This window comes from Lemur catta, chromosome 1, assembly GCF_020740605.2.
Source record: "Lemur catta isolate mLemCat1 chromosome 1, mLemCat1.pri, whole genome shotgun sequence".
NCBI classification, from domain to species: Eukaryota; Metazoa; Chordata; class Mammalia; order Primates; family Lemuridae; genus Lemur; species Lemur catta.
This window is the reverse complement of record NC_059128.1, coordinates 209,493,816-209,507,079: the sequence shown is the minus strand read 5'-3', so window position 1 is coordinate 209,507,079 and position 13,264 is coordinate 209,493,816. Positions and strand designations below refer to the sequence as shown.

General features: G+C 57.4%; 1 protein-coding gene across 1 annotated transcript; it reads right to left on the bottom strand.

Moving 5' to 3' along the window:
* Positions 1-314: 314 nt before the first annotated feature.
* Positions 315-11,139, bottom strand: EPHB3 (EPH receptor B3). The gene is given in 17 exon segments (XM_045539840.1): positions 315-795; positions 797-913; positions 1,086-1,188; positions 1,293-1,448; positions 1,544-1,737; positions 1,830-1,979; positions 2,091-2,306; positions 2,780-3,027; positions 3,125-3,247; positions 4,275-4,327; positions 4,736-4,844; positions 4,933-5,092; positions 5,284-5,408; positions 5,531-5,881; positions 6,658-6,813; positions 9,213-9,885; positions 11,079-11,139. Coding segments are annotated over 17 exon segments (3,213 nt in total). The 5' UTR covers positions 11,136-11,139; the 3' UTR covers positions 315-573.
* Positions 11,140-13,264: the final 2,125 nt, after the last annotated feature.

Sequence of the window (13,264 nt, the reverse complement as noted above, 5' to 3'; positions counted from 1 at the left end):
GCCACTTAGGATTCCCCTAGGAAGCTCTGCCCTGCCTGGAAGCATCGGGGTCTGGCCCAGCAATGCTCTGTGCCCCAAAAGGAAAGAGCTCTGGGGTGGTTTGCTCTCCATCATTAAGACCCCACTTCTGAGAAGTCTGTTAGATGCTCAGAGCAATGAGGCCTGAGCACAAAAGGGAAATTGAGCCTGGATAGGCCTGGATCCTGGTCTCCCAATGACTCCAGGGAATTGTGAAAGGTTGGTGGCCTGGGATTGTGAACTTGAGGGAATCAGGAATCCTGCTTGAGGAGGAGGAATAAGAAGGGGCCAGAGAATCATCTTATTGCCTTTATTCTGCTGTTGGCCCAGCTGGCCCCACTGCAGGGCACAGGGCCAAGCTTTTTACACACTCACCCATGCTCTCTGTGCAGGCCAGTGCTTGCACGTGCACACACACACACATACACTCACACACATCCCATCTCTGGCTCTGAGAGTCAGTCTCTGGGGGCGCGGGGGCTGCTCCTCAGCCTGCCCCTGCCTGCCCTTTTATGACAGCACCAAGGGCGGGGGTGGGGGCAGGGCCCTCAGCCCCTAGATCAAGTCCCTGTGCAAACCGGAGGTGTCAGCTGGCTTCAGGATCGGGGGCGTCACATTTCCCCATTCCCAGAGTCCCCTCCTCCAGTTCCTGAGGGAGGGACAGCTCTGCCTACCTGGGGGGGCCAGACCCCTGCCAGGGCTGGGCCCTGTGGAACCCAGGCTTACTCCCCATCTGACCCTGCCAGGACCTCCAGCACTGAAGAATAAACAAGTCTGAGGTTGTGGGGATCTCCCACTGGAAAGCAGGAAGGCCTGAGCCCCAAGGGGTCTGGGGAGGGGTCATCACCCCCTCTCCTAATCCATCTTCAATATGAAGAGGTTTGGGGCACACTTCCTAGGGAGGGAGCATAGGCCTGGAGAAGTCCCAGTTTGGGCCCTCCCCAAACTTCCATCTTCTGGGCCACAGCCTAAGGCCAGGCATCCAAAAGTCCAAAAGTCCAGCCGGCTGGTCAGAATCCCTGCACAGTCCTTGGGGGGTACCCCCCAGTGGGAGCTGGGTGTCAGACCTGCACGGGCAGCGTCTGGTTCATTTGCAGCCGCATGTCCTGGATACTGCTGAGGATCTTCTTCTGGTGACCAGCTAAGGTGACCCCGATCCGGAGCAGGTCTCTGCAGATGGAGCAAAGGCAAGATCAGTCTCTTCTTTCCTGTCTACTACCCTGGGCCCAGTCTAGAGCCCCTGCCCTGCCACTCCAAATCTGAGGCACACTTACTCTGCGGTCATCTGGGCCACCAGGTCAAAGGATGCAAACCCTGCACTGACAAAGCTCTCCTTGTACCGCCCCATCTTGATGGCATCCAGCCAATCACCAACAGTCGTGAAGGTTGTATAATCTGGGACCGTTCGGTCCAGGAGGGGCTGTGACATGCTGTGGGAAGAGAAAGGCATGGTGAGTCCTGAGAACGGCACGCAGGGATACGGCTGGCCTGCTGGCTCGGTGGGAGCAGAGGCAGAGGTACTGACCCAGACTGGGCACTGGCGATGACCTTGAGGCTGGCAGCATTGCGGATGAGCTTGTCCAGGGTATTGACAATCTGGGAGAACTTGGGCCTGAGGTTCCGGTCCCGCACCCAGCAGTCCAGCATGAGCTGGTGCAATGCCGTGGGGCAGTCCATGGGTGGGGGCAGCCGGTAATCCTGCTCCACGGCATTGATGACCTGGATGAGGGCAGGGAAAGCGGGAGTGAGCCACCACTCTGCTCCCCAGCCAGCTCCCACCCACCCAACCACTCTGGCGTGGCCCCACTCACATCCTGGTTGCTCATGTCCCAGTAGGGTCGCTCTCCATAGCTCATGACCTCCCACATGACAATTCCGTAGCTCCAGACATCACTAGCAGAAGTGAATTTCCGATAGGCTATGGCCTCCGGGGCAGTCCAGCGAATGGGGATCTTTCCGCCCTGGTGGGGGGGGCACACGCCCTTCACCCTGTGACTCAGGGCTGCCCCCCAGTCCCGAGCCCCTGCCTGGTTGACCCCGCCCCCAGTCTCCCTCCCGGCTGCTTCCTGTACCAGGGAGCTGGTGTAGGTAGGATCGGAGGGGTCATCCTCCAGGAAGCGGGAGAGGCCAAAGTCTGAGACTTTGCACACCAGGTTGCTGTTGACAAGGATGTTGCGGGCAGCCAGGTCACGGTGCACGTAGTTCATCTCAGACAGGTACTTCATGCCGGCAGCAATGCCCCGCAACATGCCCACCAGCTGGATGACCGTGAACTGCCCATCGTTGAGCTGGAGGCAACAAGCAGGCTCAAGTGGGCCCATAGCTTCTCTCCTGGCCCTTGGCCTGACTGCCTGCCCGCCCTCTCCAATCCTCAGAGGCTGTGCCCCGTCTATCCTGCAACCATGTCCAGAGTGTACTGAGGGTGCTAAGTAAGCTGCCCTACTACATATCATGCATCTTATATACAATATCCCAATTAATACCCATGAGGACTCAATAGCTCTTACCACTCCCATTCTACAACCAAGGCAGCTGAGACTCAGAGAGGTTAAGTAACTTGCCTGAGGTCACACAGGCAGTAAGGAGCAGAGTCAGGATGTGAACTCTGATCATTCTGGCTCTGAAGACCCTCTGTTTCTACACTGTGTCACCTCAGTAAATATTTGTGGACCTGAGTAGGGTCTATCTGACCTGTGGGAGGGGGTGGCTGGCCTGACCCAGCTCTCTGGGGGAAGGAGAAGGGCTGGGAGGTGGCTCTTACCCGTAGGAAGGAGTCCAGGGCGCAGTTCTCCATGAACTCAGTGAGGATCATAACCGGCCGACTTTTGGTGACCACACCCTCCAGCCGGATTATGTTGGGGTGATCAAACTGACCCATGATAGAGGCCTCACTCAGGAAGTCCCGCCGCTGCCTCTCAGTGTAGCCCACCTTCAGTGTCTTGATGGCCACAAACACCTCGCGGCGGCCGGGCTGTTTAAGCCGACCACGGCACACTTCCCCAAACTCCCCTGCAGGTCACAGGGCACAGGTCATGAGCTACTTCTGGGATCACCCCTGTACCCAGCCCACCTCAGCCCCCACCCCACTGTGCCCCAGGGAACTCACCAGCTCCAATCACCTCCTCGATCTTGACACAGGACACGTCAATCTCCTTGGCAAACTCCCGAACAGCCTCGTTAGGGTCCTCGTAGGTAAAAGGGTCAATATACACCTTCATTCCAGGAGCAACTGGAGGGAGAAGAGGTGGACATGAGAGGGTGACAGATCTTCAGGCCAGCCCCTCAGGCTGGGGACAGCAGAACAGCTCCTCAAGCCTCATGCTCAGACTCTCAGCCCTGATGGGCCCACAACTCCCTGCTGAGCCCGATCCACACTGTCCCTTGTGGATGCCCTACCCCCAGCCCCCACGAGAACTGCCAGTAGCCACGAGGGCTGGACACCTAGGATTCTTCTCCTCTTCTTTCTCCCTCATGTCTCATCATGCCCAAACCTCCCCTTGTTCCCAGAGCCCCAACCTTGTTCAGGCCTTCAACACTAAGACTATTACAATAGCCTCCCAGCCGGGCTCTCTGCCTCTGGACTTTTCCCATCAAGCTATCCTGCATACCGCTGTCTTCCAACACAATACTTTCATTGTATGACTCCCGGCTTGAGAGCCTTTCCAATTACCTGTGGTGGAGTCAAGTCCAAACCCCTCTGCCTGCCTTTCACGACCCTCCAAGGACTAGCCTCAACTACCCAGCCGAGCTTCCCAGCAGCTGTCAAACCAGTCTTCTCACTGCCCCCACAGCTGGGCTCTCTCCACACCCCACCCACTACCTTCCAGAGGCTCCCTCCCCCCACTTCTCAAAACCCTGCTTGCCAGTCCTGCCTGGCTCAACTCAAGCCCACCTCCTCCAGGAAGCCTTCCTCTTCTCTAAACTCTACTGTCCTTTACAACAGGAACACCCAGCTCAACACTTAATTGTTCTCTAATTGCTTCCTGTGTGTACGTCTCTTGTCTCTCCCACAGGACTAACTGCCTTTGGGGCCAGGGGTCACATCTCAGTCATCTCTGGGGCTAGCAGCAGTGAGGTCAGGGCTCAGGGTACCTGGAGTGAGGTAGGGGTCAGGAAATGGCACTTGCCTGGAAGCAAGAGGGGGGCATTCGGGGCAGTCTACAAGGAAGGAAGTCCCAGGCAGGGAAAGGGGTGTCCCCAAGCCCTGCAGAGGGCTGGGGGAGCCAGGGGAGGCAGGGGTGAGGAGACAAACTCACTGTATTGCTGCAGCTTCTCCGTGTACTCTGAATCAGAGCCGTGCCGCTGCTTCCTGGAGAAGAAGGGTGGCGGGTGGGCCTGAAGTAAGTCCCACAGCTCCCTTTGTTCAGGGGCCCTTGGGCTCACAGAAGGGGCAGAGAGAGCACAGGGGATGGCCTGGTATCTAGTCCCACATTTGGTGGTCACAGCAGCCTCTGGGTCTCCGGGTAAGGGGCTCAGAGGACCCAGTGCCTGAGAGATCTCCCAGTAGATTGAGGGGACGGGGTGTGGGAGACCAGGGGAGGATGAAGACGGGGGCACGGGCTGCAGAGGGCCTTGCCAGCAAGGAGAGCCTGGGCTCAGGAAGGCCATGGCCCTGGGTCTGAGGGAAGTGGTGGTTCATCTATGTGGCATGAGGGCTCCAGGCTGCTAAAGGCAAGCTCTGATCAGCCCATGGGAGCAGCCATGGGCCTGGGAGTACCTGAGGCACACAATAGCGATGACCACGACGGCCGCCAGGAAGACAAGCCCAGCTGTAGCAGAGCCCACAATGAGGGGAAGCTGCTCCTGGAGCTGCTGGGCCCCGGAGCCTGGAGAGAAGGGGAGAGGAGAAGGGGCTGGTGAGCAGAGGGTGGGCAGCACGGGCCGGGGCAGGGCCAGGCGCGGGGGGCTACGTACCTCTCTCACTTGTGGTCTCAAACTCGGCTGGGCGGCTGTACTGCCCGTAGCCAGCTACTGTGCGGGCACGGACCTGGACCACGTAGCGGGCGTCGGGCCGCAGCCCGTCCAGCTGCACGGAGTTCTTCTGGCTGGTCACTGTGGAGGCGATGCCCTCACTCTGCAACACCAGGAGGCAGGCGGCTTCCTCAGGCAGGTCCCGAGGCCCACCAGCCCCTGTCCACACCCAGGCCTGGCCCAAGGCCCCTCAGTACCCAAGGCCTTGCTCCCGAGGGCCCCTGACACTATCTGGGGGGAATCTTCTCAGCCCAGCTCAGCCCAAGGCCTCCTCCTGCCCCCTGAGGCTCTGACCTTCTCAAAGTACTTCATCTCGTAGTCCAGGATGACTCCGTTGGGCCGCTCCGGGGGCGCCCAGGACAGGGTCAGGCTGCTTCCTGAGCTGCTGTGCAGGTGTAGTGTAGGCACTTCGGATGGGGCTGGAGAAGAGCAGGTGCTCACCAGGGGCTCCTTGGGCACTGGCATGCTTCCCAAAGACCCAGCTCCCGCGGGGCCCCTGGTGCTCCCTTGGCAGGCCTGTCCTCCTGTGCCCCCTCCTCACCAGCCTGGTTGGTGGTGATATTCACAGCAGCGTAGCGGGGCGGCAGAGGGCTCTTGCCCGAGACACCGTTGACTGCCTGCACCTCGAAGGTGTAGCGTGTGTGGGCCAGCAGATGGCTGATGTAGACCCGGCGTTCTGTCAGGCCCAGCTGCCGAGGCACGAACTCCACGTTGTCATCACAGCGTGAACAGGTCGAGGGCCCCCCAGCCCCAGGGCCCCCACGGCATTTCTTGCAGATGACATTGTACAGGAGGTCATCGCGGCCACCCAGGTCCCGGGGCTCACTCCACTCGAGGATCAGTGAGGTCTCATTCACATTGGAGATCACACCCCGGGGTGGAGATGGCACCGCTGAGGGGAACATGGAGGGAGAAGGCAGTGAGCTGGGGGACCCAGGACCACCCTTCTGCCCAGAGGTCCTGTACACTCCAACCTCTTCCTACCTCCTTGCCTTCCTCTGCTTTAGTAAGCAGAATACCTTTCCTATATTTCTTCACAGGGCAGGCTCCATTTATCCTTCAAGACTCAACTTGTGATGTCACCTCCTCTTTGAAGCCTTCCTTGATTCATCCTCTCCCCATCCTTTGCACTCCTATTGTAACACAGTCCCGGGACAGCCTTCTAGCCCAGCACTTAGCACGTTACATGCTCATTTTCTGTTTTCACATCTGTTTCTCCAGGTTGTGAGCTCCTTTAGAACAGTGACTATATCTTCTTCTCTTCTACCTCTCCAGCACAATGCCTGGCACACCAAAGGCCAGAGCAGGGAGAAAGTGGGACATGAGGTCTTCCCTAGGGATATGAGGCTCCCTCCGCGGTTAGAGTTGGGCCAGGAGAGCAGCGGTTCTCTACAGAGGAAGGAGCGATGGGCTAGAGGCTGGCTCCTAGTGCCAGCTAGGAGCTAGCAGGTGCTTATTAAGTGCTGGGGGAAGGGATGAACCAGCTGACCCGGATTCTGACTCGGGGGCAGTCACCTCCTCGCTATGCCATCTTGAGCACATCTAACCTCCCTAAGCCTCAGCTACCCATCTAGAAAATGGGGATACGTAGTGACTGCTTAAGCCCCGCCGGGCTGGCCCCCAGGGGGAAGGCCTGAGAGGACAAGCATGAGGACCGAGTTCACTCACTGGTACAGGCACTGTCTGCAGAGTCCGAGTCTGCGCGGTAGAAGTTATTGTGGCAGGTGCAGATGCTGGCAGCTGGTGAGGTGGTGCGGCTGTTGGGGGGGCAGGGGAGGCAAGGCCCCTCTCCCTGCTTCGCCTTGTAGCTCCCAGGGGGACAGGCTGTTGGGGAGAAAAGGATGGACAGTGCTCACTCCTTTCCCCACAGACATCAGGCCTCCACAGCTCCGTGAGAACCTGGCTCGTCCCCAGCCTGGGTCTTGGCCCCTCCGCCTCCTAGACTGTGGGGGCAACGCTGGGATTGCCTAACTTCAGCTGCAGCTACAAAAGGCCCTTTTGCCCTGTGGAAACCCCACGTCAGCGGATTCCTCCCGCCCCTGCCCCCCTCAGCCCAAGCCCGGGGCCTCACGGACGAAGACGTCAGCCCATCACCTGGACAGCCTGGGCTTGTTGAGGCAGGGAAGTGAGAGAAAGGAGGAGGAAGTGGAGAGGGTGTGCTATATATACTACCTAACTGCACTAACCACCGTGCACATAGACTACTTCTCAAGGAGCAGATGAGTCCCCAAGGCAAAAAGGCAAAAAGGGGCATGGGGAAGAGACCAGCAGGCTAGCAGCACCCTGGACTCTGTTGTGATGCCCCTGCCCCCCCCAAAGCTCTAGGAAAATCATTCCTGAGGACCCTCAGGGACATCCTAGAACATCCAGGAGGTGGGGCCTCCAAATTTCACACCCAACTTCTCTCCCTGCCTACCAGGAGTGGGCAGCAGCTCCTTTCTGCCCTTGGGCAGGGTGGGGGCTGAGGAGGGATGCGAAAAGGAGAGAAAGAAAGCAGGCAGGAAGGCTGGGGTCACCCGGAGTTCAGAGGCCTCAGAGCGTCCACAAGGGGACTCACCCCAGAGCGAGCCCAGAGCCCAGTGTCTGAACAGCCCAGTCTCTTCTCCTGCCATTGACACTTGGCCCCCTGGGCGTGGGCTCTGTAGATTCCCCTTGTCTAGGGTGGCCATATAATTGATTATTCAAATTGGAGCATCTGAGAGTGAAAGGGGGCACTAGTAATAATTATGTTAGGGCAATGGGCATAAACCACAACTATCCTGGACACACTGAATATTGTCAGCCTACCCATATGACTACTTCTGGAGGGGGATCACGCAGAGTGTAGCATGCCCAGAGCTGGGACTTGCCCTTCTCTGGGGTTTAATCTCCCCTCACCAAGGTGATATTCCATCCTAGCTCTTTTGAGCCAGTGGGGGAGGGGGCAGAGGCCAGGCCAGCATGGTTGCTATGGGAACCAGCATGCATTTCCTGCCAGGGACCTGCAGAGTGTCAGCCCCTCTTCAGGCTGTCAGGCTCATCACCCCACCCCCTTTCTCCACTTAGGAAGAGGAAATCTCGGGGCAGGTTCCCATAGAGAAGTGGAGAGGGGCCGGGTAAGGCACTATTCACCTTCCCACGACAACACCAGGCCTCACAGCCAGTTGCATGTCGCCAAGCCCCCTCACACTAGGGCTGCGGTAAGAGCCATCTCCCACCACTCAGAGCTACAGGCTGCAAGCCCCAGAGAAGAGAATCAGGCAGAAGAAATGAAAACAAGGCCCTAAGCCCCTTGTCCTGCACACTAGAGCTCTGGATGAAGCTTTAGTGCCAGCCCCCACGTTTCCTAGCTATGGGGCCTTGAGTACAAAGCCTCTCTGAGACTCAATTTCCCTGTTGGCCAAATAGGGAGATCACTGGAATCTACTGCACAAGGTGTGGTGAGGCTCAAATGAGGGACCCCTACACAAATGGGTTTTATAACTGGGAGGCCTGCTACACTGTAAGATCTTAGGAGCCTCGACAAGCCACCAGAGGCCAGCCTCCTAACCTCCTCCTGTATAAAATAAAGGCAAAAAAGTCCCTGTCTCCCATGCATCCCAGGACTCCCAAGACTCCTGGCCAATTTTCACATGATGTTTGTTTTTATGCGTGCCAGGCGCTGTTCTAAGGGCACAGCATTGCTCACTTAAGCCTCACTACAACCCTATGAAGAAACGCCTTAATGTCTTCATTTTACAAATGAGCAAACCACGGTTCAAAGAGCTAAGTAACTTGCCGAGGTCACATAAGTGGTAAGTGACAGACTTTAGGGCCTGGGCACCTAACCCCTGTGCTATATATACTACCTCTCAATGAGTCCCCAAGGCAAAAAGACCATCCCCACATGAGGTGCCCACAGCCCCGTACTTCCAGTGTGAGGCATACACTGGGGGCAGGACAAAGGGGGCGACTCTGCCAGCCTCCTAGGCCTTTGACCAGGTGCTCCAGGTGCCTGCTTGTCAAGGATTCTCCATGTCTCTCTTCCTCTCTCTTTAGTTTCATTTTTTCTCTTATTATCCTGTGTCTCTCCTAATCTTCTCTCTCATCTCCCTTCTCTTACCCCACATTCTCCACATCTGATACCCAGTCTTTCCAGACCTGATGCCAGGCCTCCTAGACAGACAGCAAGCAGTGGCTGGGGGCGGTAGGCGGCTGTGGCCAAGGCCCTTCCTCCCATCCCCCCAAGGCCAGTTCCCACTCACGGCGGCACTGGGACTCCTTGGCAGCTGGCTCATGGCCGGTGGCACAGGTGCAGGCACCCACAGGCACCATCCACTCCCCGTCGCCATTGCAGTAGAGCTTGAGTGGCACCGACACCTCCACAGCATTAGAGATGCAGGTGCCAGGAGCAATGACCAGCGAGGTGGGCTCCGCCCCAGTGAGGGTCTCGGGGAAGAGTGCGAAGCCTGCGGTGGTGGATGCACACTTCTTGTAGAAGGCACGCACAGAGATGAGTGACATGCAGGCGCCCTGGTCCTGGAAGGCCAGGTAGAAGCCAGCCTTGGAAAGTGGCCCGAAGCTGCGCACCTTGGTGTTGACACGACCAGCATCGAGCCGCGAGAAGCTCTCATCAGGCGCAATGGTGTCCACTTTCACGTAGGGGTTCTCCATCCAGAAGGGGGAGGAGGCAGAGGCCACATCGCTGTCAGCCTCGTAGTAGAAAAGGTTGAAGGTCTCCTTGCAGGAGCCAGGGATGTTGGGGATGCTATTGCAGTCACGCACAGTGAATTTGAGCTCCACGTAGACCCGCTGCACGTCTCGCCGCCAGATGAACCCCGTGCGGAGCCAGTTGTTCTGGCTTGACTCATGCACATTACACACCTGGTATGTGCGGATGGGGTTCATGGCCTCATCATAGCCACTCACCTCCTCCCACTGCACATGGAACAATGAAAAAGAGAGTGAGTGCCAACATTTGCCAAGTGTTTCCCTCATGCCCAGATCCACTATATTTACTTCACAGAGATGTTTCTGTGGTGTAGTGGCTGAGCACACAGGCTATATAGGTTCGAGTCCCAGCTCTCTGCTTGCTGTGTGACTACGGGTAAGTCACTTAACTGCCCTGTGCCTCAGTTTCCCCATTCATAACATGGGGATAATAGACATGTAAGGAATAATGACTTTAAGTAAATGAAGCACTTAGAACAGGGCTGGCAACTTGGTAAGTACTATGTAAGCATCAGCTATAATATTTATTATCTTTATACCTCAGTTTCATCATCTGTAAAATGGGGCTGATTGGAATTAAATGGGGCTATGAGGAATTAAATCAGTCGAAAATATGTAAGGGGCTTATAACAGTGCCTGACAGAGAGCAGGCATTCAACGAATACGGGCTGTCACTACTACCTTCACATTTAATCTGCACAACGAGTCCGTGAGGAGGTGCATCTGTTGTCCTCATTTTAGAGATGAGGAAGCCAAGGCTCACAGAAGGGAGAAGAGTTGCCCAAGGTCACACAGTCAGGCCTGGTGATTGCAGGGCCTGTAGTGCCATCGTACTCCAGGGTTATAAGGCTTGATGCAGCCATGAAGGCCACAGGGGTTAATTCAAATTATTTTAGAGATGTCAGTAGGACTATAGGAATTTAATAGTCAAGAAATGGAAGCCCAGAAAAGTAAACTGCCTTGCTCAAGGTCACACAGCAAGGTAGAGATCTGGAACCAAGGTTTCCTCGTTTCTAAGCCAGGGGTTGTCCCAGAGACCCGGGAAGAAGATGATAGGGAGGGACACGCAGAGGGCAGCCAGGCAGCAGAGGGCGGAGGGATGGGAACAGACTGAAGACAGGCTGAGGAAGAACGGGATAAAGATGGGATGTATGGTGTATGGGGTGGGGAACAAAGGCAGGCAGAAGAGTGCAAGAGAAAAGCACTGGCAGAGGAGGACCACCAGGTGCTTTGGAAGGTGACAAGCGAGGAGGGTGGGGATGCCACCGGAGGTGAGGGTGATGAGCAGAGGGCAGAGGCAGCCCTTCCCAGGCCCTGGTGAGGTGAGGGGCACAGGCACTGGGAGGTGGGGGGCAGCCTAATGGCAACCAGCGCTCAGGAGAATGATGGGAAAGTCTCACCCCACTTTCTGGATGAGCTGTCCATGCCAACTCAGACGTCACCCATCTTGTGTCCATGAGGGTCTCTGCGGGAACAACAGAAGAGAAAGGTCAGGGGCTAATGTCAGGATGGGGAAAAAGAAGAGGTGGTTCAAGAAAGGCTAGGACCCAGGAGAGGCGACTCCCACCAGGTACGCCCTGCAAGGCCTCCAAGTCCCCAGTTCCCCTACTCCAGAGGAGACACTGCGGCCATCCCCAGAGATGTCACAGCCCCAAAGATGTCAGGTCGGGCAAGACTAGGGGTGGGTGTCCCTGCTGACCCCAAGCCTGGGTTAATGAGGCAGGAGCAGAGGCCGGTTCACACACCTACAGGCTCTGCTAATCTCCACACAAAGGGGCCGGCAGGGCCTTTATCCTGGAACAAAGGGCTGTGTGCTTCAGACCCTGGCCCTGGCCTCCCCTGACTCCATTCCCGACACAAAGGCCCAGCCCCACACACTGCCCAGGGAAAGGGGAGGGCAGTTACAGGCCAGAGCCAGCCCCTACCCAGCCTCCTACTCAGCCCCCTATGGGGGATGGGCAGGAGTGCTCTGTGAGGGTGGCGTGGGGAGTCCCCAAGACCCAGGACCAGCTCCCCGTTCCATTCCCCCTGCAATCCTTGGAAGAATTGACTATTGGTGTAGCCCTTTCTCAGAGATGCTCAGATAAAGTAAATGTATTGCCTAAGGTAAAACTGCTGGGACTAGGGGTGAGGGGATGAAGGGTGGCTCAAATTCAGGTCTCTCTGACTCCAAAACTAATCTCTTGTACTCAACTGCAATATGCCCCTCTACAAAGGAGAGACAGGAGAAAGCCTGGAGAACTCCTGAGTATCCTTTAAGTCCCAATCAAGCTGCTACCTCCTCCAGGAAGCCTTCCCTGAACCTCCAAGTCAGGGTTAGATGCCACCCTCTGTGCATTAAGTGCCAGAGGCTTTGTTATAACACAATCCTATATTCTGAGCTGCAGTTTCTTCTCTGTTTTCCCCTTGCTCAGTCATAGGAAGGTCCCATTAATGTTTTTGACATAAACTCACTCCCCTAAGAACTTGGTTCTGTGTTCTAGCTGGACAATCTATTCTCTGAAAGACAGTGTGAGCCCAAGATTAGACCTGGGAACAGGAAAGGGAGGAAAGAGGTTCCGACTCCTTTCCTGTAGCCTGGGAGGCAGGGCGGCCAGCAGTTCTTCCTTCAACTTTGAGCTGGAATGGGGCAGGGTCACCCCAAACTCCTGGAGGTCTCTAAATCAACAGTGTGGCAGCGGGGATGGCCAGGTGGGGAAAGACAAGAACCCCACAGGCTACAGGATTGCAGCCTTCAGTGGTTTCCTGGAGTCTGGGACTCAGCCCAGGACAGTGGAGGACCCTGTGGGTGGACAGGGCAGCTGTGCCCTAAGTCCCCCATGTGAGGCCAAGGGGCAGGGAAGCGGCCATTCCGTGCCCTGAGCAAGGCCCCCTCCTACTGCAACAGCCACCAGTCCCTGGATGGCTGGGCCACAAGGTGAGCTCTCCCAGCCTCCTCCTCGTGGCCTGTCGGCCCCTCTGGCAGGCAGGCAGGCAGGCAGACAGACAGACAGACAGACGCAGACATTTGGCCAGGGGTACTGGAGGGAAGCAAAGTACTGGAAGGCAGCAGAGATGCTCAGAAGTAGGGCCCAGAGACGGGCGGCGACAGAGGCAGGCGGAGCAGGGGCCTCGCCGCGGCGGGCGGGCGGCCGAGCTGGAGCGATGCGCAGCGCCGGCGGGCTGGGCTCAGACAGCCGGGATGGCCGGCGGCGGACTACAAAAGACAGTGAGATGGAGAGACCAGGAGGCTCAAGGAGACAGAGGCAGGGAGGGAGGTTGCCAAGTGGCCGCTTCTCCAGCCCGCAGCCGGAGTGTCCCTGTCCCTGGGAGCCGGCCGGGCGGGGCGCCCCTCCCCCAGCCCGCCCGCTGCCCGGGCAGGCGAGGGCTCCCTGCGCTGCTCCCTCCTCCCCCTCCCTCACTTCCTTCTGCTCAGCCTGTGCCAAACCCATCTGGAACTGTTTAAACCCAAATATTCAGCCCCCTCCCCCTCCAGCCAGATTCCTCCACAGTTTAAAACAAGCCCAGCGCTGGCTCTCAGAGGAGGGAGAGGAGGAGGGACGGTGGGAGGCGGGAGGCAGGAGGGAGGGAGGCAGGGAGGCTCTTC